We start from the raw sequence: 26,380 nt of genomic DNA on the forward strand, positions 1-26,380 counted from the left end.
ATCGCTCAGTACAGCTCAGTACGCGAGGGACTACGGTAGTAACATTGTCCGTATAAAATCCGCGAAAGTTGTGAAATTTCGGAATAGGAATATCGAAGATTTCGGTGAGTTTCGCCTCTAGTATATCTTGTGACTACAAAATCATTGTTAACGCATAGCACCGCAAGAGCGCGCCTTACTCAGTGAAAAAAATGGTAGTTATTTGGGTGTAGTCGGGCGATTTTCTGCAACACAAATGTGAGTACCGGCTGACTAAGGAATTACGAGTGCTGTTTGTCAGTGCGTCGCAAAGCTAATATGACCGGGTCTATATCGGAGGTAATGGAACTCTCGATAACTGAGCGAGTATCATACATATTTGCACGAGACCGCGACACTATGTAGGTATTGTTGTTCACGCATCTCCGCATGACAAGTACTCGCGGTCTTCTCCGTGCATTTTATCAGTCAAAAATCCGGGATAGCATTGTGACGTTCCCGAAGGATCAACAGATCTGAATCGATAAAGAGGCCTGGAAGCCTCTTACCGTAGGACAATGCGTAAAATATGCACTGACGCGATATTTTTGGGATAGATGTCACATTATCTTCTTGGTGTCAGACTATATGCGCGCATACAAATATGTGTGCATTTATTTGATTTGCGGTGTATGTGTATGTGTGTGAGAGAGCGCGGGCGCGCGCGCGTGTGTGCGTCTGTGTGTGGTACTTCCTCTTCACCCCGTAATACGCAGTCGTTCCCTGTGTACAGCATGCAATGCAACGGTGTGTCCGTGAGATACGTATATCACAGTATATACGTAAGACCTGCTACTTGCTATATACTGTCAACATTTTTCAAGTGACTGTTTCATGATGCTTGACAACATACTGCGTTATTGACGAAGTAAATTTTTTCTCGGTTTCTCCCTCCCCCCTGCTCCCGGTTCATTTTCTTCATTTGAACCAGTATTCCCGCGGTCGTCACGTTACAGTTCGAGAAATATGAGTGTTCACCTTGTTGACAAATAAGAAAATACTTTGCTTTGTAACGATGGATACGCATACATACATACATAAGCATATACATATATATATATACGCGAAGCACTAATTCTGAGATCGGTTGCCCTCACATTTATTGGCAGTCGACGTGATCAACATTATACTATTGATGCTGCTAAATTTATACAATCCATACAGCAGACAAACGTTTGCAAAACAGGAATTACATAGTGTCCACAAGAAGGAGACTATGCACACGCGTACGCACACGTACACACGCGCGCGCAATTCTGCCCTCTGTAAAATAGATTAATTCAAGGTTTATTGATAGAATTCTATTTCAATCACAATGTTCTTGTGCCCCTGATTTTGCTGTTTTTTTTTATTCATGAAGAATGATCTGTTGATTTTGTTGCACTTCTCATACAGTTGCTATGCAATTTGAACATTATTCAACATATGGCATATATACAAGCACCTATGTATTGGCACATGAGTATCATATAGATTGTTAGAAAAATGATTGAAATTGATTGAGATGTTTTATGAGAAAAAATGTATGATAAAACAAAAAGATGTGTTACTTTGATCAGTGTCATAGATTTTTAATCTGTCAAAGTGGGATGAATCATTTAGTCCATGGAATTGACAAATATTTTTCATTATTTACATAAAAAGAGAAAAATTGTTTGAATTTTCTACATCAATATATCTTTACTGTAATTTCAAATATCAATGATACATTTATAAATTTTTATGATACATTAAAAACTTTATTAATTGGATTCATAGATCAAAGTATGTACGTGTTCTCATTTGAAATTGAAGTAGCTGAGTAGCCTTTTGACAATTTTTGAATATATGTATTTATGTAATTTCATTGCATAATGTTTGCAGTAGTAATAAATACCTTTTCATTAATATTTTTAGTAATTGTTATTGTATGTGGCTATTTTTTTCTGATTTCAGAATCGTTCAACTTCTTTGGTATTAAATATTTATTGAGTATTCGAGGTAGCAAAATATATACACCAAACAAAAAGGAAAAAATCTGTGATGAACATAAGAATCGTAAATTCTGTACACTATAAATACATTCAGTATTTTATAGTTTGAGAAATAATTTTAACTAAACAAAAAAGAAAGGAAGAAAAGAAACTATGAACTGTTTTCATGAAAAGTAATACAATAGTAAAAGTTTCCATAAAATTTCTATACCAATTGAATTGATAAAGGGGGAAGAAAGATATTTAGTAAGTGAAAAGAAATTTTATAAAGTGAACTCTTTCATAAGTTGGTTATGTGCAATGCCGAGATGCTGCAATGAAAACAAGGCAGTGAGTTCGGTGAGCACCAGTCAGAAGCACAATACAGAGGATATTTTGTTAACGCAAACTCGTCCTTTTTCAATTGGAAATCAATTAGAATTAGATGACGATCCACCGATTGTTGAAAAATCCCATAGAAGAGTACGGTGTGATTTAAGTCCAGTTCCAACAAATACAAGTACTAATTTGAGTATAAAACTTTTAAGTATTAAGGTAAATTTTCACAAGATTCAGATTTCCACTTTGCTTTTTGATTTCCAATTTTTCATATTCCCTTGAAACAATTGGTTTTTTATTACTGATATACTGATTCTAGGGGGAGAGAAACAGTCGTCAAGATCATCAGGTGAGCACTGGGTCTGGTGGGTACAGAGAAAAGGAAAAAGAAGCTAAAAAGAGAGCAGCTATAGGCAACACAGTGCGTGGGTTCCTCTCATCTGGCCACAGCAAGCAGGACAGGTATAATGATGTCTGTATCAAAATCATGCTTCTTACATTGTCATGTTTTACCTTCTGTCATTTAAATTCTTTGCTGTACTTAATTTTTTGCTTCTTATTTAAGTAAAATACATTTTATACAATTAATTCGTGTATACTTTGAGATTATTTCTGAATATTGGATTGTTTTACAATTTTCTAAAACTTTTATCCTCTGAGAAATTTAAAGTATATACACTAATAAAGTACAATTATGTTTCAAGTAAAGGTCCTCATACACAGGAACTTGTATGCATCTCATCTGTACTTTTCATTTAGACATTAAAGATAGGATATACTTAATACGTAGTATAGTTTAAAGCATTATAAATATTTTTAGAAACTGTAAGTTTTAATGAAAGGATTCAACCAAATAAGTAAATTCATGTTGGAAATTCGTACATAAAGCCAAAAAATAAAATAACAATAAAAATTTCATTCTAAGAAATGAAAATATGAATTGAAATATGTATTTTCAGAATTACTGAGCCTCATCTTGAAGTATGAAATTTTGTATAAATTCAAAGGTTAGTAGATATATGATGTAAATGACTGTTATGCTGAAGTATAAGATTATTCAGTTAGCATTCATCACCTCTGAAACATCAATGAAAAGATAATACATCATTAATAGAGTAACACATCACTTACATTACATTCGGCTTTCAACTTTTGGAAATTGCTTCATTTTCATGTTATTATGTGTTTTTATAATTTGTTTCTGTTACTTGTATAAATGATGTTTAAATGTATTATATATCTCATCTTCTTGTGAGATTTAAAAGTAATCAAATACATCATTCACGACATTTTGGCATTATGTAATGTAACATGACTTTAATCTTGACACTTGCATTTAGTACCGATGAGACTAAAAACCTAATTAGTACTTTAATTCATATTTGTTGCTGTCCATATTCATATAAGAGAACAGTTTCAGTGCAAAGCATATGCATATGTGTATAACATTCTCTTAATTTCTATCCATATTCATTCAGATGATGTTATTGTTTCAAAATATTAAACACTACTTTAATTTGCTTTTTGAGTAGTCTTATCGTCTAGCAAGAATCAGAAATAAGTTTCTTACGTTTTTACTTTTTTGTTACACTTAAGCTTGTCTTTTGGAAGTGTAGCTGTATTGCAAATATATAGATTCATTATTCCATGTAAAGAAAATGGAAGATGTAAAATTTATATGCCAACGTAATATTAAATCAATTTTCTATTTTATTTAAAAAATAGTTCATCTTTAAATAGCATATAAATTACGTAGTACCTTTGATAATGTTCTAGGTATGAGACAAATAGGCAACGATCTCCAGGCGGAAGTGGCCTGTCAAGTTTGTGTCCAAAGCTGGTGGCCAGTGGAGGTGGAAATAACCAAGGTGGCATTAGTTTGGCAGTGGGCCACTTAGCCTCCCAGGAAGGTGGAGGCCCATGTTCAGTTGTTACCACTCAAAGAATCCATAATCATACACATAATCATAAACGCCAAAGAAAATTGTCTATTGTTCCACAAGCTGGTACTAGTGCTCATAATTCTGGTGATCGGAAGGTTTGTCATTCCTTCTTTAAACTCTTAAACATATATTTCTTTCATCTTGTGTAACTATCAAGTTTTTCATAAATACAAAAAGTATCCTAGGAAACATTATCAATTATCTGTAATCTATTTAGGCATCAAGTATAAGTCGTTCCTCTACAACAATTTGCAAGAAACAAATACGAACACAGAGGAGTGACCATAATACGGATTCATTGTCTATAACAACTAACGGAGTTGCGAGTAATTCACCTTCTTCTAAAAAGAGAGTTTTATCTACTCTACGCATCTCGGAAAAATCATCCCCTCGGAATCTCAATTCACCATCTTTAGACAATGAAAATGAGCGCAGTTTCAGCGACGCAGAGGAAGCTATCACTGCGACAGAAAATGTGTTCAATGTTCCAGGTTCTGTAACCTCCTGAGTATTTTATGATTTACGTACGTTCGATGATCTTATGTTAACAATTCGGCTTTTAAATGCACAGGATCTAGTTCCACGCCTTCAACACCAATTAGTCGAGTGAAATCGAAAAAATCGGACGAAGATGAGACGAGTATGGAATGTAGCATCAGTGAAGAAGGTGTTGAATCGTCGCGGAACACAGCAGACAAGAAACTATCATTAGATACTAGCGAGTCAAAAGTAACAACCCCAGAATGTTCTGAATCTTCTAAAATTCCAAACGTTGTGAGAAAAATATCGGCAAGTAGCATTGATGAGGAAACAATTATACAAAATAAACAAAAAGTATTCTCTACATCTTCCATGAGCACACGATGCAATAATAATGAGGGCAGAACCGCCAAATCTAAAAGTAAGTATTTCACAGAAATTCAGAAAAGTAGTAAGAATTCGACTAAGATAAACATAGGGAAAAGTATAGATTCGTTCATGAAAATCTCCATAAATTCAACAGGTAATAGTAAAAGTAATGAAGAGGTGAAACGGAAAACGTCCACCGACTCGTCCAAGTCTACCAATATGGCAGAAAAAGAAGGTTTGACTAAAGATTCAGAAGAGGATGTTGTCGAGGATAAGGAGAAGGTGGTGAAAAGTTCAAGATTTGTGACGTCGAAGGTGTCTGAAGAGATAATAGACACCGAGGGAAAGGATATGGAAACGCAACGGGAAGAAGAAGAGGGAGAAGTGACAATATATGACGAAGATGACAATGGCACCAGTATCAGTGATATTGTTGCTGCACAAGCGCTTCATGAATCTCTGAGTAAATTAGGGAAAGTTCCACCTTTGGATACTGACATGGAGGATGTTAAGGACATGAATATCGAGGATGAGATCAAGACGGAGAAAGATTCCCAGAAAGACGTCGTGCAGGAAGAAGCGGTGGAAGGTTTTATCGGTCCTTTGCTGGACGAAAATTTTAAAGCGGACGAGAAATTATCACAGAAAACTATGGCCATGGAGGAAGTTCGAAATTTATTGATGAAAGTGAAAGTTCAAAATGTAGAAGACGATGACGATGAAGAGAAAGCTATAGGTATATCACCGGATGGTAGATTCTTGAAATTCGAAGAGGAAATCGGTAGGGGCAGCTTTAAGACTGTATATAGAGGTTTGGATACTCAAACTGGTGTGGCTGTTGCCTGGTGCGAATTACAGGTAAGCCAAATTTAATAAAATAATTGTTTTATAAAGCTTTTAAAATCTACATTCGTCCACTTCTTGTTTAGGAAAAAAAGTTAAACAAGACAGAAAGACTGAGGTTTAGGGAGGAAGCAGAAATGTTGAAAGGATTGCAACATCCAAATATTGTTAGATTTTATGATTATTGGGAAGTTACACTTACGCGTAGGAAATACATTGTACTAGTCACTGAACTTATGACTTCAGGAACATTGAAGACGTAAGCCTTTGATTGCATTATAATATTTAACAATTTTATAAATATGCTATTCTAATTTACTGAATAAATTTTCTTGCAGATACCTAAGACGTTTTAAAAAAATTAATCCGAAGGTAGTGAAGTCTTGGTGTCGGCAAATTTTAAAAGGCCTTAGCTTTTTACATTCGAGATCACCGCCAATTATTCATCGCGATCTGAAGTGCGACAATATTTTTATTACTGGTACAACGGGGAGTGTAAAAATTGGCGACTTGGGTCTTGCGACTCTGAAAAATCGAAGTTTCGCAAAGAGCGTGATTGGTACACCCGAATTTATGGCACCGGAAATGTATGAGGAGCATTATGACGAGTCTGTCGACGTTTATGCATTTGGCATGTGTATGCTTGAAATGGCTACTAGTGAATATCCGTACTCTGAGTGTACTGGACCAGCGCAAATATATAAACGCGTAGTATCGGTAATATAATTCGACAAAAATATTTTTATTTTTTATTTTTTGTTCAGTCAACATTAATTAAGACTTTTTATTTTACAGGGAGTAAAGCCTCAGAGCTATGACAAAGTGGAAAATCCAGAGGTTCGAGAAATCATTGAAATGTGTATTCGGCTAAAGAAAGAAGAACGGCCATTAGTTAAGGATCTCTTAAATCATGAATTTTTTGCTGACGATGTTGGGTTAAAATTGGAAATGGTTTCGCGAGATTCAGCAGTAGCAGACGCAGAACTATCTCGCGTCGAATTTCGACTCAGAGTACTGGATCCCAAAAAACGAACCAACAAACATAAAGAGAATGAGGCGATACAATTCGATTTCGACATCCAAGGAGACAACGCAGAGGAAGTAGCCTCTGAGATGGCTAAATCCAGTCTGATACTCGAGGAAGATGTAAAAGCTGTAACGAAGATGTTAAAGTCTCAAATCACTACTTTGTTACGAGAAAGGGAAGAACGTAAAGCCAAAGAAGAGAAAGAGCGATTAGATAGAGAAGCTGATACCACTACTACAGCTAATGAAAATTTATTGCAACAACAGCTGCTACTCCAACAAATGCAATTGCAACAACAACAGCAGCAGATACAATCTAACATGGGCATTCAGCTGCAGGGTCAAGTACAAATGCAGTTACAACAAAACCAAATACCTCTTCAACCACAACAGCAAATGCAACCTACTGCGCAACCATCCCAACAACACAGTTTACAACCACAACCTGTTCAGTTAGTCCAACAACAACCGCTAATGCAGCAACAAACTTCAGTTGTTCAACCCCAGCAAGCACAACAGTTGCAACAAGTGCCCCAAGTATCTCAGCAACAAGTTCAGTATCAACAACAACAGTATCAACAACAATTGCAACAGCAGTATCAACAGCAACAACAGCCATATCCCTCACATGTTTCACAAAATATTAACCCTTCTTCATCGCAATGTTCTACACCGCAAACTGTACAAACACAACCACAATTTCCTCAAGTGACTCAACAGATACAACAGCAACAACAAATTCAACAACAGCAACAGATTCAACAACAACAAATTCAACAGCAGCAACAGATACAGCAGCAACAACAGATACAGCAACAACAACAGATACAGCAGCAACAACAGATACAACAGCAGCAACAACAGATCCATCAACAGCAACAACAGATACAGCAGCAGCAACAGCAACAACAGATCCATCAACAGCAACAACAGTACATACAATTAAATCAGATGAACGTACCGCAACAGATAAGTCATCAAATGCAATCGCAAATACAGCCGCAGCTACAATCACAAATCCAAATTTTATCCCAGCAACAGCATGTGCAAATGCAACAAACCCAGCAAGTGCAGTATTCTCAACCACAGGTGCAGCATGTGCAACAAGTGCCTGTGCAAAATCAACAATTTTATCAGCAAAGTGCTACAGGAACTTCGGGTTATACTACACAACCTATATACCAACAAAATATTTCTCAATCAATGTATCATCCATACACCACTCCTAATCCAGCTGGTCATGTGGAAATATTATCAACAAGTCAGCCTACCACTCAAATTTATTCCCATACAAGCATACCTGGAAGTGCAGCGCCACCAACTTCGCAGCCTTACATTCAACAATCAACAGGACAGGTCTCAGCTTCCGTACCATCAAGTATTAACATTCAAAATTCATCGGCAGCAACAATCATACAGAGTGCAGCGACTGCTACGATTCCAAATATTCAACCCACACCCACTATTCTACCCAATGGCGGGCATCAATCACAGCCTCAGCAAAATGTCTTGGTCCAGATGCAATATTCGCAACCTTCTAGTGTGCCCACATCCGTATCTATGTCATCTGGAATGAGTGTCCCTGCACAGTCCACAACAACCACACAGCACCAGCAACATTTTGTTCCGAGTACGGATCAAATCACTGCGGATAGATCTTCTTTACCCAAGCAGGATACAATGGACTCTGTACAATCTTTACCAGTTGATTTACCATCTAATGTTCAAGATCAAGTGAATTTAACTACTGCTATAGGCCAAACAGCAGTAGCGAGCGAAGGGTAAATTAAGGAATTAATTAAATTAATTTAATCAATTTAAAATTAAATGGTTTTTCCCTTTAAATATAATTTAAACATGGTTAAAGTGTTTTGGATTAAAATCTTATAGAAGTTTGTTCTTGTAGAGTAACTCAAGAAAATTCTGAAAACGTTTCTTCTGAAAGGAGCAGAGTGAAAAGGTCTGGTACAAAACGGAAGAAACCTGGTATTAAGTTGACTGTTTTATCAGTAAGCAGTAGCGAAGGTCAGTCAGTGACTGTTGAATGTCAACTGGACACAAGCAAGCAGAAAACAGTGACATTTAAATTTGATAGGGATGATATGGTACCCACTGATATTGCTAACAATTTGGTAAGCAAACGGTATAATAATATGAAGTAAATATTGAAGGGCTAATATCAAAGGAATTGTTTTATTTAATTACACAGGTAGCTGAAAATCTGTTACCCCAATCTCAATGTGAAACGTTCGTCGAATTAATAGAAGACATCGTGAAACAGTTACGTCTGGATCCCACAAGAGCTTTACCTTTGGTGGCACATGGTCCTCCAGATCAATCAGCTGGTGGTAGCCCAGTTACTAGTCGGCGACCTAGAGATCGTGACCACAGTCTTGATACAGCTAAGGTAACAGTTTTTTTCCATTTTATTCATATTCTATGAATATGTTGAAACTTATAGTATGAACTGATTAATTTCTGTAACTAAACTTCGAGGGAAATAATATTAATTAGTAGTTAAGGACCTGATACACAAAAGTCCATACTACATATTAAAGAATTTACATACAGATCTAGCATTGACATGATAATCTTTATCCAAAGTTTATTTTCTGAAAGCAATGAATCTGCACAAGGTAAATTATGAGAAATAGGAATTCTGAATATTCCTTGTAAACTTAAGAATATAAAAAATGCTTCATTAAGTTGATAATTACATAATCTGTTACATAATTTTTGTATTCTCAAATATGACAAGAATGTTCTGTCACACTATTTTTGTACAATTTATTAAACTTTTTATATTTTACAAGCTTTGTACTAAAATTGCTAAGTATGTATGAACACCAAATATATACCACATAATCCCATTAAAAAAGAAAGAAATAAGGGTGTGCATATAATTGGTATGTATCGTTTTGGACGCAGCAGGTGAGACATGGCTCGCTAACTCGTCAAAGCAGCCACCGATCATCGTACAAAGTCCATCGTAGACACCGTTCGGTGAGTTCATCGACCCCGGCGAAACCTCTTCCTGTTTTCTCTATATTTCGTCGTTATAGTCGTGGACATTTGTGCATCCTTTTCTGATTCACAATATACATATATCTATATATATTGTGTTGGGACGTTTGTGTATCCTTTTAAGGTATATCGGTATCATATGACGACATTTCTTTCATGTTTAATAAGTTCATCACGTAGGCAGTTCATAATACAATGTTTTGAATATTTAAGCGAGGCGTTTCATGCTTTTAATTTTATTTAATTTTTATGTTTAATTTGTATTTGAAAAGCATTTCAGGAAAATGATTTAATCTCCTTACTAAGGATATTAATTCAAATTACATGTATTTCACAGAATTCCATGCGAACATCCATTAATACAATGTCACTTGCTATTTTTAGAATGTAAAGAGCAAAGTAGCAAATTGTTTCAAGTAATTTTGTTATATATAGCATCGTATCGAGGTAGGCCTCGGTTGCTCAGGATACAGAACATGTGTCCTCCTTTGAACATTTTTTATTTATTTATATATTGAAGTATACTTTGTTATAGATTATAACACATTATATTATATCATAACACAACCTTGTCTTGTTCTCGTGCGTTGCAATTATTTCGTGAAACCAACATCGCATGTTCACTTAGACAGTTATATATTATATGCTTCCAGAGAGACGAAACATCCAACACTTCTACACCAACGAAATTGTTGCCGATTGATCAGATTATTTCTCACATCACTGGTGGCACCACAGAGAAGCAGCAAAGTGTTCAAACACCTGACAGCCAAGTGGGACTTGAAAACACATCGGCTGAAGCATCCAGACGATCATCTACCTCCACGCAGAACACAGATACATTGACGCCAACTAATTTACCAAGTGACCCAACTGATACTCAAGAAACATTGGTTAATGTAACCAACTTAGAAGCAGGATTAGAGCTGCATAATGTATCCAATGAGGATAAATTTTATCATTGCACCACAACATATACTCAAAGTTCAGTACACGATACAGCAATTGGAAACCAAGGAAGCGAGATGGCAAAAGAATCTGGGGCTCAAGACGTAACTGATCTTCAAGAAAGAGAAGCGAACAAAGAAATACAAGTTGATACAGTTACAGAGGTAGCTACGCTAACTGCGCCACCTCCAATTAGAAAAATCTCTCGGTTTTTAGTTAGTCCTGTAGTCGAACAAAAAATTCTCACTATCGAAGACGAAGAATCCAGCGTAGAAAGTACTGAGAAAGCTAATATTTTGGCAACACAATCAAATTTAGTATCTCAAATTAGTGTAACCGATGAAGGACAGGCAAAGCATGACGAATTAGAGGTAAATGTATTAGAAACGCAAGCTGCTGTTCTTGAAAAACCCAGCGTTGAAACTCTTATACAGAATACTCAGTATGTCCCGGAGCAAGTAGATGCAGTTCAAACGTTACAATTGGGGCAACAAACAATCGGTCTGCAGAACACTATGCAAGGACAAGCAATGTCAGCTATGCTACAGATACAGCCAAACATTAATACTATACAATCTAGTCCACATAATGTGATCTTACCAGGATCAACGATAACACATCAATTGCCGCAACAGATGCAATCTGTACCTCAGAACATTATGGTTACAGTCCAAAAAGATTTGCAAACACAAACACAAATTCCTCCCAACAATGTTAACATGCAAGGACAATACCAAAATCAACCTTTGCAATGCAATGTCTTATTGCAACAGCAACAAATTCCTATGCAACACAATTTAACGCAGATGCATGTACAACCTGAACTTCAGCATCAAGGACAAATTCAAACTCAACGACCAATGCAACAATTCCATTCTCAACAAATACCGCAACAGTATGTGATACTTTCTGGGCCAATACAACAGTTGCAACCAGCAGCGATCGTGGACGAAAGGAATCGTAGAATATCAAATATTTCTACTGCTTCAAATATGTCCACCGATTCGCAAATGTCTGAAATAGTCAATCTCACAGACGATAAAAAGCAACCTATGGTTGTACCTAGTTCATCTGTGCACCATATGCAGCATGCTCAACTTATAGCTCAACCAGAAGGACAGAACGTTGCAACTTTATCGCAAACTGTACTGGAACCAACGCAACAATTACAAGGAACTCCTCAAAATATAATGAACGTTCCAACAAATGCATCCGTACCCGTTTCAGTTCCTGTTCAACAAGTGATTGCTACAGAAGTTGCTCCTAAAGTGATAGTTAAGACAAAAGAAGTGTCCTCAACTCTCCCAGACTTGGCACAAAATTTAGCGAATATACTTTCAAATCCAAAATCGAAATCTGCAACTCCTCACGGTGTAACCAGCCATGAGCAAAATCCAATTACAAACATCCCAGCAGCTACGGTATTCGATAATAAATCCACTCTCCAATCAGAACAGTATTTCCAGCCTATTCAACCGGAGGCGAGTCAGATTCAAATACCGTCACAGGTACAACACAATTATCAACCGAATATAGTGCAACCAGGAATTTCACAAACGTTCCAACAAGTCACACAGCAATCTCAGCAAACGCAGATAACTTTGCAACAGACGATGCAATTGAATCCAACGCAACAAATGGATCCTCAGCTTCAAATTATGCCACAAAATTTTCAGGGGGTTCAAACTATGCTGCAAGGCAAATGGATCGCTACCCCGAATCAGAATATTATGCAACAGACTGGGCTAATAAGACATCCTCAGCAGACTCAGCAACAGTTGCAACAGACTATACCTGTGCAACAACCAATTTTGCAAGATACTCAAAATGTGGAAAATTTTGTTCAAACTGATCAGTCTCAGCTCCACTTGAAGCTTCAGGAGCAACAAATTCTAGGCAAAACGTCAGAAATGGAGACACAGGAATCGATCACATCAACTGGGTACGTACATTCTGATTAAAGATATCAATTTTTACTAAAGTCCTTCTTTTGTTTAAACATTAGGCGCATCAGTACTGAATGTCATCTGTTATCGGAAGCTGAGAATTCTAGCCACGATGTAACTCCTGAACACACAATCGTTGAATCTGTAGATTCAACATTGTTTGCACAAAACCAGGCATTGCAACAACAGCAGCAACAGCACAGGAAACTGAGTCAACAAAATTCTTTGGATAAAGTCCCAGATGCAGTGGTTGGAACAGCTGGTCTGGGTGGACCAGGTCCACAAACGATAGCAGATCTTCATCAGAAACTTGTGCAGCTAACAAGTCAGCCATCCGAAGCACTCAACGTAGGAACTCCACCTATTAGTTATCCAGCTACACCTCATAACCATCAAATAGTAGGTGGATATGACGCATATATAAACTCCTTGCAACAAAAGTTGGTTAACATTGGTATGCCAATTTCAACGACACATGGCGTGGTAAGTATAAATTGCAATAGAGAATAGTGAAAAAGTATATATATGTATAAGTAGCATAAATAATTCTTTATAGGGTCCTCCATCACCTCAGACAGCGATACAATCTTCCACTTCCTTGACCGACCCAAATGTTCCCACAAACGTCGAAGCTTTAGCTCTAATTCAAGATAGTTCCATCCACCCACTTGCTTTGTCACAAACGGTAAGTTGTATCAGAAGGACCAGAAGATTGAAATTAACTAATTATGTGTATAGTTTAGTGTTATATAGTACAGAAAATTTTATTTATTTAGCATGTAGATTGCTCTTTGGATAGTCCAACACCAGGAGCAGGTGCTACAGGATCAGAAACCATGAGTCCTAGCAAAGAAAGCATAAAAGTTCGAGCCCAAAGACCCGGATCTCGTCTCCAAGAATTGGAACAGGAGTTGGCAAAGATTCATCACAGAGGCTCGGTACTTTCGACAGCTTCTCCACAACCGTTGTTACAGTCTACTCAAAGTTTATTGACCACCGTCCCATCCACATCAACTGTGCCAGTTGCTAATATTACTCCTAGTGTCAATACATCACGCTCTGACACAAACACCCCAGTGCAAATAGAACCACAGGAATCTGTAACGGAGGTATGTAATAAATTTATGTAATTGGACCGCGAAATGGTTGATAAATTTTCTTAAGAAACAATACAAAAAATTAGAACGATCCAAAAGTAATTGTAAAATAATTATACAATTTTGATAGAAGGTTAGTACAACGCAACCTGTTAGAAAAATATCAAGGTTCGTCGTTTCCAAGGTCGCAGGTCCTCCTAACAATGCTACTGGACCAAACCAGCAATCATATGCAGAGGATCCAAAGGTTTACCATGTGGAGGAAAACCAAGGTAAGAATTTGAAAATTAACTCGGGTAAAAATTAAACCTAGATATATGAACCTAGTTAATATTGTCTTGAATCATAGGTACACCAGTTCAAGTGATTCATAGTCGTGAAGGTTCTATTCCACCTACGCAATCTATCCAGTCTACTGTTAGTGGTCCTACAATGGAAGCAAGTATCTTAGTCGTACTCCAAGTATATTTTATCGGCCATTGCCTTAACAAGTTTCTGACCATTGATTTGTCATTTGTAGCAAACGGAGAAAGATGAAAGATTTTGGACGTTAACGCCAAGCGAGGAATATCAATTACTCATAAAAAAGTAAATAGACTTCTTAACAATTAAATATTAACACTCTTCAATTTGTTTAAACTACTTCTTTTCCTTCTAAAGACAAACTATGGAGCTAGAGACGCTGCAAAGAAGACACAGGGAAGAATTAGAACGTTTCCAGCAACACCAGCTGCAGCTGTTGATCCAGCAACAACAACAAGCGAGTGCGTTGCATCAGCATCACCATCAGCATCACCCTATGCTTTATCACACTGTCGCGACTAGCTTGGCTGGTAAATAATCAATTTCTTTTATTACAATCTCATACTGATCGTATGGCTACATTTCCATTATTTCTTCTAATGATATCGATTTTTTATTTAATACAGGACAAACTAGACTTCCAAGTACAGAAGACTACTTAATGTTTAATACAACGCCCCAAACTCCATTACAAAAAGCTCCAAGTAATTATCCAGACACGGACGAAACGTTACGGTTAGCTATGCAAAAATTGAAGCAAACTCCTTTGCAACTACAACCACAGCAGGCAACGGCTGGAATACCGCACGCTTACGTTATTCCGATTCCAGTAGTGCCTTCTGAAACTATGCAGAACATACCCTCTCAGCAATCTAGTAGTTACACAAGTGATATCGCTGAATCGTACGACTCTGCGCATAGTTCCCTTATAAATTCGGCCCAATATCAGTTCGCGCCTATATTACCGGACGGGACGAATATCGCTGTGTCCTCCACTGGATCGTTAGTCACGCCTATTCCAATATCGAGTTCAACAGGTAGCGGTGGTTACATTCAATATCACGAAAACCAAACGTTACCAAATTTCCAAACATTCAGCTGTACACCACACGGCGGTTTCTTTTTGCCAGCTGGTTACAGACTGATATACGCTCCTCAGCCAGCGTCTCAGTCCCAGCCAGCTACACCGGCAACTCCGCATATAGGGAATTCTCATGACGGTACGCCGCCGGCGGAACCGTTACACACAAATACTGATAATTCAGCTGCCCCTCCTTCTCACACCGATCAATAACGTAATTTCAAGCAAGCTATATTATTCTCTATTTTTTCAATTTATTCGTTCTTGTAATGCAGTAACACCCCCAAACTTCTAGCCTAAGCTAATCAAACGTATTTCATTTAGAAAACACGTCCGATCTAAAATACTTGCTAAAGAAAGGAAGCATGTATACTGTAGATGTTCTGCATTTATAGTATTATTGTTCGTCCAAAACTCTGAACAGAGAAGCGTTTAATGAAATTTAATGAGATTTTTGTTTTCTGTAGATTACAATGAAGCCTTTAAAAACATAAAGAATTAGTACATAAGTATTTATATTTGCATAAATTTCTGCAGTGTACTTATTGTTATAATTAAAAATTTAAAAATTACGTCTCCGCATTCAAAATATTTCTTATTTTCTGGAGTGCGTGTTACTTTATACTGAACATTAAAAGAAACGTCAATGTATGAGTTTGAGCGTTTAAAAAGTTTATAAGTTTGGGGATGTTCCTATAGATTCTTAATTTAAACTTGTTGCCCCTTGTCCACTAGTATGAGAAATCATGCATTACTATTACAATTGTTATATTATAATATAGTTTTGCTAAATACGTATATTGCTACCCTCGTCCTTGTTGGATGTTGTGTATGCAGAGGGAGGCTCGAATGAAAGTATTTAGGATGTTCTCCGATGGTAATGTAACATCCGTGCGTTAATCGTTAAAATATTCTCATTGTGTACACGCGAGCACGATATTGATATTCGATGAGTGCCTCGCAGCAGATGTGAGATATAGGCTCGTACACAGAGAATATTTTAAATGGATCCAATTATCTGGACGGACGTGAGCAAAAAAGACGAAAGAGAAAAATAAAAGAAAAGAATCACAGATTGGAAGCTGAGGATAGAGGCCTTTACCTGTACTGTGCTTACATAGCGAATATCCTTGTTTAGTGAGAAATGCTTATATTAAAAGAAGACCCTTTCTGCTCCGAATTCTTTATTAGGCACAGTCCACATTAGTACAGGCCTCAGCTAGTCTTAACGATCGAAATGGCGTATCTTCGCCATTCTGCTCGATGTATATGTATAACTGTTAATGTATACTGGATGCTTTGGAGAAAGAGTGTATGTTCATGTGTGCATGTATGTGACTGTGCAGGAGTCAGACAGAGAAGAAATATGATTAATATAGTCACTGTTATGCTTTAATGTATTTCTAGCGATTTTACCTACTTCTATTAAAACGAAAAAGTCATGTGTTACTAGTTAGCAGTCCCATGTATCTTGTCTAATATTACATCGATTTCTATCTTTTTTTTTAGACTCTATTATCAATATTTTTTTATTGTCACATATTTAATTTTACGGAAGTTCCGTGTTATTTTCGCTTCAAATTGGCGCATTTCGTTTGGAAAATCGATTCCAGAGATACGTGGCACAATCCATTCCTTTCGAATTTTAATTTTTAGAAAATTTATTGTTCAATGGTTTCATTTTGAATTATTAAAATCATATCTAAAAAAGAATTTAATGGTAATCGATCCTAGATATTGAGAATCCAATTAGAGAAAAAAGGAAATGAAAATGCTGAATAGGAATAATGATGTAGGTATCAAATTCGTAACACGTTTTCAAAAACAAAATATCAAAAGGGAAGATGATATAACACTTGGATCACCAGCCAGGAAACATTTTGACTTTTCATCTGTGCTATCACATATTGCATTTTGCAATATAGTTAAGAATAGCTTGTTTGTATAACTACAAATATTACCACTGTTTATCGATGATTATGATGTTATCTTTATTTCGTTCAAAATATGTGCAGTTCGCGCCGCTTTTAATGTTGCGAGTTACTACTGCTTCTTGCATGAATTTATTATTGTCAGTATTATACTATTGTACTATTTTTTCGAACTAAACATGAATCTGTTCCGACGATCTCCTACAATTACTACATACAGGTCATACTGAATTTCATAAATTTCAATCAGTTCTTTTCATACATGCCTTACTTTCACACGTTCAGCATACTATTAATTTTACTATTGCGTTTCGAATCGTTCTTGCTTTTTTATCTTAAAAGACAAAATATATATATAACATGATCCACCTGGTAATAAATTCATGTGGCTGTTGAACGAAACATTATAATAGATAATTGTATGTATTTCTTTCAGAAATACATTGCAATTAATCTTATACGGTTACTTTTAAATAAATTTATTAGATAATACTCAAAGAGAATGCGTAACTTGTAATACTTAATGTACATATGTTCATTTACTGTTAGGTGGATTGGCTTTTGAACAAAGAATGCAGTTTCTATGTTCGATCGTAAATAAAACCTGACTATCTTAAAACTTTTTAAAATAAACTGAGTTTAATGTAATCTTTTTACAGTGATATAGTTTGATAAAAATGACATTTTTATTTACTTTCTTTTTACGTTTATTCAACTTTATTCGTTGAATATAAATGAAATGAACAGACAATAGAGTAATTATATTTCATTGATAATACCACAATGAACTGTTTCCTTCTGAATATATATTTTGTACGATATGATTTTAACTGCATCCAGTATTAAGACAATTGGAATAATTGGAGTAATTTTTTGTAAAACATTTTGATTGTTTTACCAAAGAATACCAAACAATTCTGTTGCATACAAAAGGGCAATTCAATATAAATTCATCATAATTCTTTTCTACCAATATGGCATCTAACTTGATGGAATTGAACTTACTACATTCAAACTTAGGTCTTATAATATATTTTTCAGAAAATATGACAAAAGAGACAAGTGAAAGATATTTTGCTACAGTTTAAAATTCACACACATCTTAGTACATATTGATGGATTAGAATTTTATGAGCTAATTTATTCAAATTATTTAATTTATTTCACAAATTCACGTAATTAATACAATCTATAATTATATATATATATATATATGTATATATAATTTTTAATTATAATTATATATATGTATATGTATATATGTATTGATCAAGTACAGACAATTTGTTGATTTATATATATTGTATGTATTATATAAGTATACTACTTTAAGCTTAAGAATACATTACATGATATTTAAAAAATGCAAATGGCAAGCAGAATATTCTCACTTGATGAGACTGACTGTGAGTTCTCTTCGATTGTACCAAATCTTTTGCTCTTTTATGCTCGAATATAAAAAAAAAGTTGAATCTAATTTCAAAAACAAAAATTATTCAATTCAATAATAGATTGTACATTTCAGAAATGACACTTAATGACAATTTAATGACAATTTAATGACAATTCAATTCAATGACAAATAATGTGTGTAATTTTTACAAGAAAGTATTCACTTGAGTTCTTAAATTCCTTGTATATTAGTATTTAATTGCCTTGCTTGTAATAAAATTGAAAAATACGAATACTGTTTAGAAAAAATAATCAAAGAGCTTTTCCCGTGCTAACTAGTATATAAGTTCATAGATGCTTTAAGAGTTATGTAAAAGCTATGTTGCGTGGGATTCTATAACAAGTTTTATAAAGACTGATTAGATAAAAAGATACACGAATGTTCAACAAATTGCAGATCAACTTGAAATTTAACTTGAATCCTCTACTTATACAGAAACGAATTAATAATTAATGAAGGCGAATACAAATTTCATTACTACATAACTTCTTCAGAATTTTAGTCAATTAACGCAAAGACACTTGGAATGATTTAGGCGATTGTGCTCAGAATAATATTCTTCCATTCCTTACTGGAGAAACAATTGCATTGAAGTATAGCTTATGTTAATTATGTGCATTGTATATTTGTGAAAATTTATGAATATATTATGTAGGCAAGAACATACAACTTCTTAATTGGTGTAATAATTACTGTATCTTCATTGATACTTTTTATGTTACATAATTATTTTTTAACATATAAAAATACAAAAATTGATTAAAAACCCCTTGTGTAAATTCAATTAAATATACATATGAAACTGCAACAAAAATGAAACAATTATAAATATTTATTTCTTTACTAACTATTGTCTATTGCTTGCATTTTGCTTGCAAGGAGCTTTATGCTTCATAACACTTCATCATTAACTAAGGTTTCTAATCCATACATTGAGGTTTCCACCTACTGTGAAGTAGACTACATATTTTTTCTTTATATCTTTGAGTATCGCTGCTAGTGATTCCATTTTATAAAATACATTATCATTTTTAATATACAGGGTGCAGCATTTAAAAACAGGTCTCCTGAATACCTTGATATACCTCTTCTTCTAATTTCTTTTATTAACTATTTTTATATTTTATTTAACAATTACATTATGTTATGAATATTGCCTTACAATATTACTATTACAAATAATTAATCACTTCTTAATAATATACTTTAAGTTTATAAAAATAATCATGATATTGATACTTGTTATTTCGCTAACGAACGTATAAAAATATTGTACGATTAATATTCAAAAAGTTTAAATTGAAGCATTTTCTTCCTTAATTTTATATTCCTCAGATACCCTGCAAGTTGAATAAAACAAGTTACTAAAAACGTACTTAAAATCATTTCAATTCTTTTTTGTTAATTAATTTTTGAAATCAAAAATATTTAGTGATGTATAAAAATATTTATAGTATTATAAGAAAATACATATTTTTGCAATTATTGTAACACGATAAGCGAGATATCTTCATGTACAACGAAATTTGTTAAACTATGTATAAAATTCTGATCCTATAAAAATTATCAATTAATTAGTAAATAATATACTTACTATGGGACAAATTCCGGAGTGGTTTGCAATCATATTCGTTGTAATTCATTTCGTCGTCTTGCATGGGCACCCATGCAAGCAAAGAATCCAATAATACCGATAATTAATCCGAGAATTAAAGCTAAGGCATCGCCGAAATCAAAACCGGATGATGCCGCCGCAAAATCGAACGTAGAGAAAATAACAAGTAAGATATAAATCCACATTTTTAATAATGCAAATAAATAGTAACCTCTACAATGATATGTTTTAATAAATACAGCACTCTTGTGCAACGGTGGTTACGGTATTCAATATTTGGTAAACTTAAGAATTGCACTATGTATAGAATTGCTATGTACGCATATGTACGTGCTTTGTTTTGCGTTTCCTATCCCACTTACACAATGGTTGACGTTTTTATGACACTTTGCAAATCGTGTAAAAATATGATTTCTCTACTCGCTAATTCTCAATATAAATACTATTCAATAAATTCTCAAATATGTGAATGAAACTTAATTAACATAACGGGTTGAATTTTATTATTTATTTTATGAATACTATTAGAACATACATTTTCATCATCAAAGATTGATTATATACAAGTTGTTGCAAAATACCGAATGCAACATGTAATGCTACAAATTTGATTGAAAACGCAAATAAATACTAATTAAATACATTGGGAAACATGATGAATTAATGGTAGGTTTAATAAATAATTCGTTAATTTCATCCATAATTTCTGTACAACATATGTTACGTCTCATTTCGGAACATAAGGTTACTTTATAAATGAAAATAAAATGTTATTCTATAATAAAAGTTATATTTGCATTTTTAATATTTTCGAATATAAATGAAGCTATGCGAATAAATAAACAATAAAATAATATATTAACTTCAAAATTTCCCCTAAAAGAATTCATAAGTACATATGTTGAACGTTTAAACATAAACACTTAGTTAATCTGTAACAAGATATGACGTGCCTTCACTATTTATTGCACAATGTACGATTTGTTGTTATAACAAAGCTTCAAAATTTTTATATTGTTAACGTATTTGGATCAGTACATGGATATGTAGAGCCTTTCAACTGTTCGACCAATCAAAGTGTAGATACATTGTATGAAGGTACACATCATGTCATGGCTTCGAACCGTTCCATTTACGAATGCAGTCGTCGCAACCTAATTTAGTGACGATAAAGATGCAGCTGTGCGATGCTTAAGGTGGCGTCACTTGCTTACTGGGGGAAGTACATATAGAGACAGATATTATATTGGCGCGTATCGACCGAGTAAAACAATTTTTTCCATCGCCGCTTACACATTTCAACAATTCAAGACAGGTACAGTGAATAAAATCATGCACCTATCTGTTCGTTCATTGGCCAAAGTATTCCGAGTTTTCGCACGTTAGCGTGTACCTTTTCAAGGAGATAATCGTTGCCGTTTTGTAGCCATTTTGCTGTCCGTTGATAAATGCAAGACATTTTCGTACCGACTGGTGAACCGCGTACTCTTGTCACATATAAAATACAAATACCTGCTGCGAGCCTTCCAAAAGATCTTTCTTCAAATTCGAATCGTTCATACAAAGTGACTACATGGATCCAACAAATATTTTACCTAGAAAGAATACGTTTGTGAGTCACGCTTGGTGCAGAACCCTCAAACGTTACTATAAATCAATTTAAAAAGAAGCGGATCAACTTGCAGAACGAACACCGCGCTTCTCGTTTTTTCGCTTAACGTTATATTAATCCTGTTTTATTTTGGTTGTAGGTTTATTAAAATACTTTATTACTATTGATGCATATGTGAGCAGACTTTTTATACATGTTGAAATGAATGAGCAGAAAGGAAATATACTTCACTAGTGAATGTATTACTAGGTAGTATTGTTATATACTCCTTACAAAGGTACATTCTACCATTTAGAGAATGTGGTTTTAATATCTAAATTATTGTGAATGTGAAAGGTAAATATTTTTTATATAGAAAAAGTAGTGACTATCATTAATTGTATTATTTTATTATTATTCTTTAATATTTGCACAAAGAATAGTTCCTTATCCTAACACTAATTGCACTTAAATTTTTAAAAATTATAATAAATTTTAAGTAAGCGGTACAATATAACTTAATAAGGTGCATTTTATCTTTTCAATAGATACTTCTCAGTTGTTAATTCTGAGATTACTATGGAAATGTCCCATGAAATATTGGATGCAATAGATGCCAGCAATGATAAGAATATGATGGAAGTATTGAAGCAAGCCATTTCGGAAGAAGATATTGTAGTACAATCAGAGGCTACAGAGGATTCTGTAGAAACGGAAATAGAAGAAATTATAGAAATAATAGAGGAAGTGGAAGAGGAAGAGTCATCGCAAGATGGTTCTTTTATGGAAGAGAAAAAATTAAACGAAGAAGAAAGTCAAAAAAGTGCAGAAAAACTGCAAAATGACCAATACGATGATACTTCAGAAATGGAAGTGTATGCATATGAAGAAAGTGATCCAGTTGAAAAATTGCATAATATAAAAGAAAGTGGGAAAAAAGAACAATCACAGAAATGTAATAATAAACAAGTAATAACGTATGATGTAGATGAAGATTGGCAGGATGAAGATATAGAAGAGGAAGAAGAATATGAACAAAACTCGGATTCATTGAGTCATTGCACAGAATCATTACAAGAACAAAAAACCCTACATGGAGAAAGAAAATCTGTAAATAATCAAACAATTAATTTTCCTTTACAAACGAGTAGATCGGAATCTAGAGATAGTATGGACTCTATAGATAGGACAGAAAAGTCCAAATTAGCTCAAGATTACAAAACTAATGTAAATAGTGAAGAGACCGTTGATACTAGCACAAATCATGAAATCGTAAAGAATGTTGAAAATAATTTATTGTATACTGTCCTTGGTACAAAAAAACAACCCTCTGTAAAAACATTACACACAGATAAACTGTCTGATACTCATTATATTAAGGTAAGCATCTTCTTGGTACAAATAAATATTGCTTGGATCTATAGGTCTTCCATATTGGGTACCTAGATTTCCAGATGTTAAGAATTATACATAGTAACTACTACATATATTGATAAGATTCTTGCTTTCAGATGGAGCAACTTGACGAGAATACTATACCAGTTGAAGGAACAATTTATTATGAAGGAGATAATATAGAGACTTTGTATGTTGCTCAGGCTGTGGATGATAATGAACAGTATGCATATGATGCTGTGCCTGTGGAACAAGATGAGCAAGTGTGGGAAACGTCTAACATGGACACCAGTCAACCTCAAGAGAAGGATGATTCTCAAGTAATATTTTTTTAAATGCAAAATTCATATTCTCCATACTATTGTATCACAATCAATCTTTTAATTAATTCTCAGGAGCAAATATTTTTACATGAAGACGAGGATGGTCAATTATATTTCAAGGATGATGCTGGAGTGTTGCAACCAGTATATTTAACTGAAGATGGACATTATGCTATTGCAGAAACTAATGATGATCATGAAAACAAAGAAATTCAAGCCAAATCTCAGCAAAGTGCCAGTCCAATGGAAGAGGAAACCTATTCTACCCCAGATACTGAACTTAAATCTACTCACAGTAACAAACAGGTAATTGTCATTCGTTTTTACATTATATTCTTTATCGATATAGAAAAATTTTTTTATTTTCATGTGTATCATTTCTATTTTCAGAGTTCTGTAATTTCTGCAGCTGATCTCGATAATGAGGATAATACGGTGACGATATCCTTAATAATATCTGAAGATGAACATGGTCAGAAAAGGACACAAGTCATTATACCTACACCAGATAATTTGAAATGTGATATCTGTAATAAAACTTTCAAAACATCTTTCCAATTACTTCGGCATAATAGATTAAAACACGCTCGCGAGGAAGATATTACCACAAGAAACTTTCCGTGCGATCTTTGCCCTAAGAGGTGATTTTTTTTATAAATTGTATACAGGATGTTCATTTAGAGTAGTTCAGAGAAAAATTAGTTGACTTTTGTATACAGGTATCCGGATCAACATTCATTAGCCCGTCATAGGAAGACTCATACAGGTGACCGACCGTTTCAATGTCTCGAGTGTCATAAAAATTTTCCGACATCGACTGCTCTACGTCGTCATTTGACACTGCATAATTCACAGTCACGACCACTTCCGTGCATTTACTGTGGTCGTCGTTTCATGGAGAAAGCTAGTCTGGTTAAACACGAGCAGTCACATTTGGCCGCCGATCAGTGGACCCATACATGCGACGTATGCCATAAGTCATTCTCGCATGCAACTGATCTGAGTCTCCATAAAAAGTATCATGATCCGGATAAGAAATTTGACTGTGAGGTTTGTGGCCGAGAGTTCAGCCGATTGAACAATTTGCAGAGACATATGATGGTACATCAACAAGTACGTATGATCAATACGACCTTAGTCATTAGATTCTTCGTGTCTCAGTGTAAGAGAGAAATTCTATAGATTTTACTGTTTCTCATATTTTCTGCAATTTGTACCCATCACTTTAAAGCTACTGAAACTCGTTGTTCATTTTCAAATACATTTTTCTATGTACGCAAGTATAATGCTAATACATATTCTTGTAATTATTAACTGCAGCAAGGAGCAAACGAGGAGATACTCTCTTGTGATGTGTGCGGCATCACATATAAATTTATGAGCTCATTGACGAGACATATGGTGACCACACACATGAATCCAGAAAAATTGAGACAACAAGCAGAAGAGCAGCGACGAAAACGGGAAAATAATTATCGACGTTACCTGGAAAATCGAAAAATGTATGAAACTCAACACTCCGGTGGATATGGTACGAAACGTAATTACCAACATACGCGAATGCACAGTGAAAGTAACGACGAAGCAGCTTGATTCACATTTTTAACAAATACTATGTTATTGGAAAAATCGTCTCTCGATAAGACTATAGAAACTTCAAAGTGAAGAAACAAATGGGAGTGATAAAAGAAGTACGATATTGCGCGCAAAGTAGTGATGTTTCTATATGATTTTATTGCTATAGTGACAATAGATGTGCATTTAATTTAATAAAGATATGAACAATATAATCTCTATACCATGTTTGCTTATGTATCTCTATAAAAATTCATATATACATATACTTATATAAAGAGAGAGAGAGAGAGAGAGAGAGTAATTTTCCATCTTTTTACTTATTGCAGTTTATATATATATATATATACTATATGTATGTATACTACATATATACTATATGTATGTATATATATATATATATATATATAAATTAAGAAATGGAAAAGTAAAACGTACATATGTAAACATGTACATAACTGATACCAAATGGTAAAAAGGAGAGGAATACCAGGGTTGAAAAAAGATTGAGGGGTAAATAGATAGCAGAGGATATTTTAGCATAGGCAGCAGAATGGAGGGTGAAAGGTATTTGTAAGAGGAAAAAGAAAGAAGATGTTGAATTATTATATATGTAGTACTAAAAACATTCAAATATATACATATTTTAATGTACTTTTTGTATAACAAGAATTATATATTAGTGATATATACGAAACATTTGTCAAAAAGAAGCAATCAGATTTTTTATTTACTTTACTAATTAGAAAAAAAATACAAAATAACATAGCCTGCAGCCCTGATATTACAGAAACACGTAGAAAATATGTATGTACCTTGAACTACCTAAAAGAAATCAACATTTACCTAAAAATATAACCAGCAGGAAAGAAGAAAAGAGCACCAAGCCGTCGCTAATGACCTGAAGGTCGATGAAACGTTAAACATCAAAGAAAAATAAAGTTAAAATGGAATTTGACTACATAACCATAAATTCGGATTACTATTTGTACCCACATATACAAGCATCTACTTCTTGAACAATATGTATTGATTACTTGAATTGAATATATGTAGTTGGATATACTATCAGCTGTTAGTATGTAATACACTTCGTTATTGCAACATACACATTTATGTCATATGACA

The 26,380-nt window shown here is 34.4% G+C and overlaps 2 protein-coding genes and 1 long non-coding RNA gene across 17 annotated transcripts; 2 read left to right on the forward strand and 1 right to left on the reverse strand.

The window, feature by feature from the left end:
- On the forward strand, nt 1-19,519 carry Wnk (Wnk kinase). Of its 13 annotated transcripts, XM_076526451.1 has the most exons (22): nt 155-318; nt 1,954-2,525; nt 2,629-2,771; nt 4,086-4,347; nt 4,470-4,743; nt 4,824-5,153; nt 5,256-5,959; nt 6,031-6,203; nt 6,283-6,661; nt 6,740-8,751; nt 8,877-9,102; nt 9,180-9,377; nt 9,899-9,973; nt 10,648-12,884; nt 12,948-13,371; nt 13,445-13,573; nt 13,665-13,997; nt 14,116-14,257; nt 14,335-14,423; nt 14,506-14,573; nt 14,646-14,818; nt 14,915-19,519. In XM_076526451.1, exons 2-22 carry the CDS (start codon nt 2,292-2,294, stop codon nt 15,580-15,582), a joined length of 9,273 nt encoding a protein of 3,090 aa, XP_076382566.1. In that variant the 5' UTR covers nt 155-318; nt 1,954-2,291; the 3' UTR covers nt 15,583-19,519. The 13 variants fall into 13 exon arrangements, with proteins under 13 accessions (XP_033324921.2, XP_033324920.2, XP_033324919.2 ...); XM_033469030.2 differs by lacking the exon at nt 155-318 and adding an exon at nt 1-104 and having other exon boundaries at nt 4,824-5,959; XM_033469029.2 differs by having other exon boundaries at nt 111-237; nt 4,824-5,959.
- A 306-nt stretch (nt 19,520-19,825) lies between these two features.
- Nucleotides 19,826-26,304, reverse strand: LOC117219559 (uncharacterized). Its single transcript, XR_004490058.2, has 3 exons — nt 26,290-26,304; nt 20,348-21,963; nt 19,826-20,093 (listed from the first exon to the last, which is right to left on the reverse strand). It is a non-coding gene; the product is annotated as an uncharacterized LOC117219559 (long non-coding RNA).
- LOC117219560 (uncharacterized) lies at nt 21,548-25,473 on the forward strand. Of its 3 annotated transcripts, none has more exons than XM_033468762.2 (8): nt 21,548-21,683; nt 22,120-22,316; nt 22,508-23,339; nt 23,471-23,674; nt 23,750-23,983; nt 24,068-24,318; nt 24,397-24,790; nt 24,998-25,473. In XM_033468762.2, exons 3-8 carry the CDS (start codon nt 22,539-22,541, stop codon nt 25,268-25,270), a joined length of 2,157 nt encoding a protein of 718 aa, XP_033324653.1. In that variant the 5' UTR covers nt 21,548-21,683; nt 22,120-22,316; nt 22,508-22,538; the 3' UTR covers nt 25,271-25,473. The 3 variants fall into 3 exon arrangements, with proteins under 3 accessions (XP_033324653.1, XP_033324657.1, XP_033324655.1); XM_033468766.2 differs by having other exon boundaries at nt 24,397-24,727; XM_033468764.2 differs by lacking the exon at nt 22,120-22,316 and having other exon boundaries at nt 21,563-21,683.
- Nucleotides 26,305-26,380: the final 76 nt, after the last annotated feature.

Source organism: Megalopta genalis, chromosome 15 (assembly GCF_051020955.1).
Source record: "Megalopta genalis isolate 19385.01 chromosome 15, iyMegGena1_principal, whole genome shotgun sequence".
Lineage (NCBI taxonomy): Eukaryota > Metazoa > Arthropoda > Insecta > Hymenoptera > Halictidae > Megalopta > Megalopta genalis.

What these genes read in the sequence shown, in the direction of transcription:
- Wnk (XM_033469030.2), top strand. Translation starts at nt 2,292, where the DNA reads ATGCCGAGATGCTGCAATGAAAACAAGGCAGTGAGTTCGGTGAGCACC. An exon ending in AAATGTGTTCAATGTTCCAG is followed by an intron (nt 4,744 to 4,823) that starts GTTCTGTAACCT and finishes TTAAATGCACAG; the next exon opens with GATCTAGTTCCACGCCTTCA. An exon ending in TATCAATTACTCATAAAAAA is followed by an intron (nt 14,574 to 14,645) that starts GTAAATAGACTT and finishes TTCCTTCTAAAG; the next exon opens with ACAAACTATGGAGCTAGAGA.
- LOC117219560 (XM_033468762.2), top strand. Translation starts at nt 22,539, where the DNA reads ATGGAAATGTCCCATGAAATATTGGATGCAATAGATGCCAGCAATGAT. An exon ending in CTGATACTCATTATATTAAG is followed by an intron (nt 23,340 to 23,470) that starts GTAAGCATCTTC and finishes TCTTGCTTTCAG; the next exon opens with ATGGAGCAACTTGACGAGAA. An exon ending in ATATGATGGTACATCAACAA is followed by an intron (nt 24,791 to 24,997) that starts GTACGTATGATC and finishes TATTAACTGCAG; the next exon opens with CAAGGAGCAAACGAGGAGAT.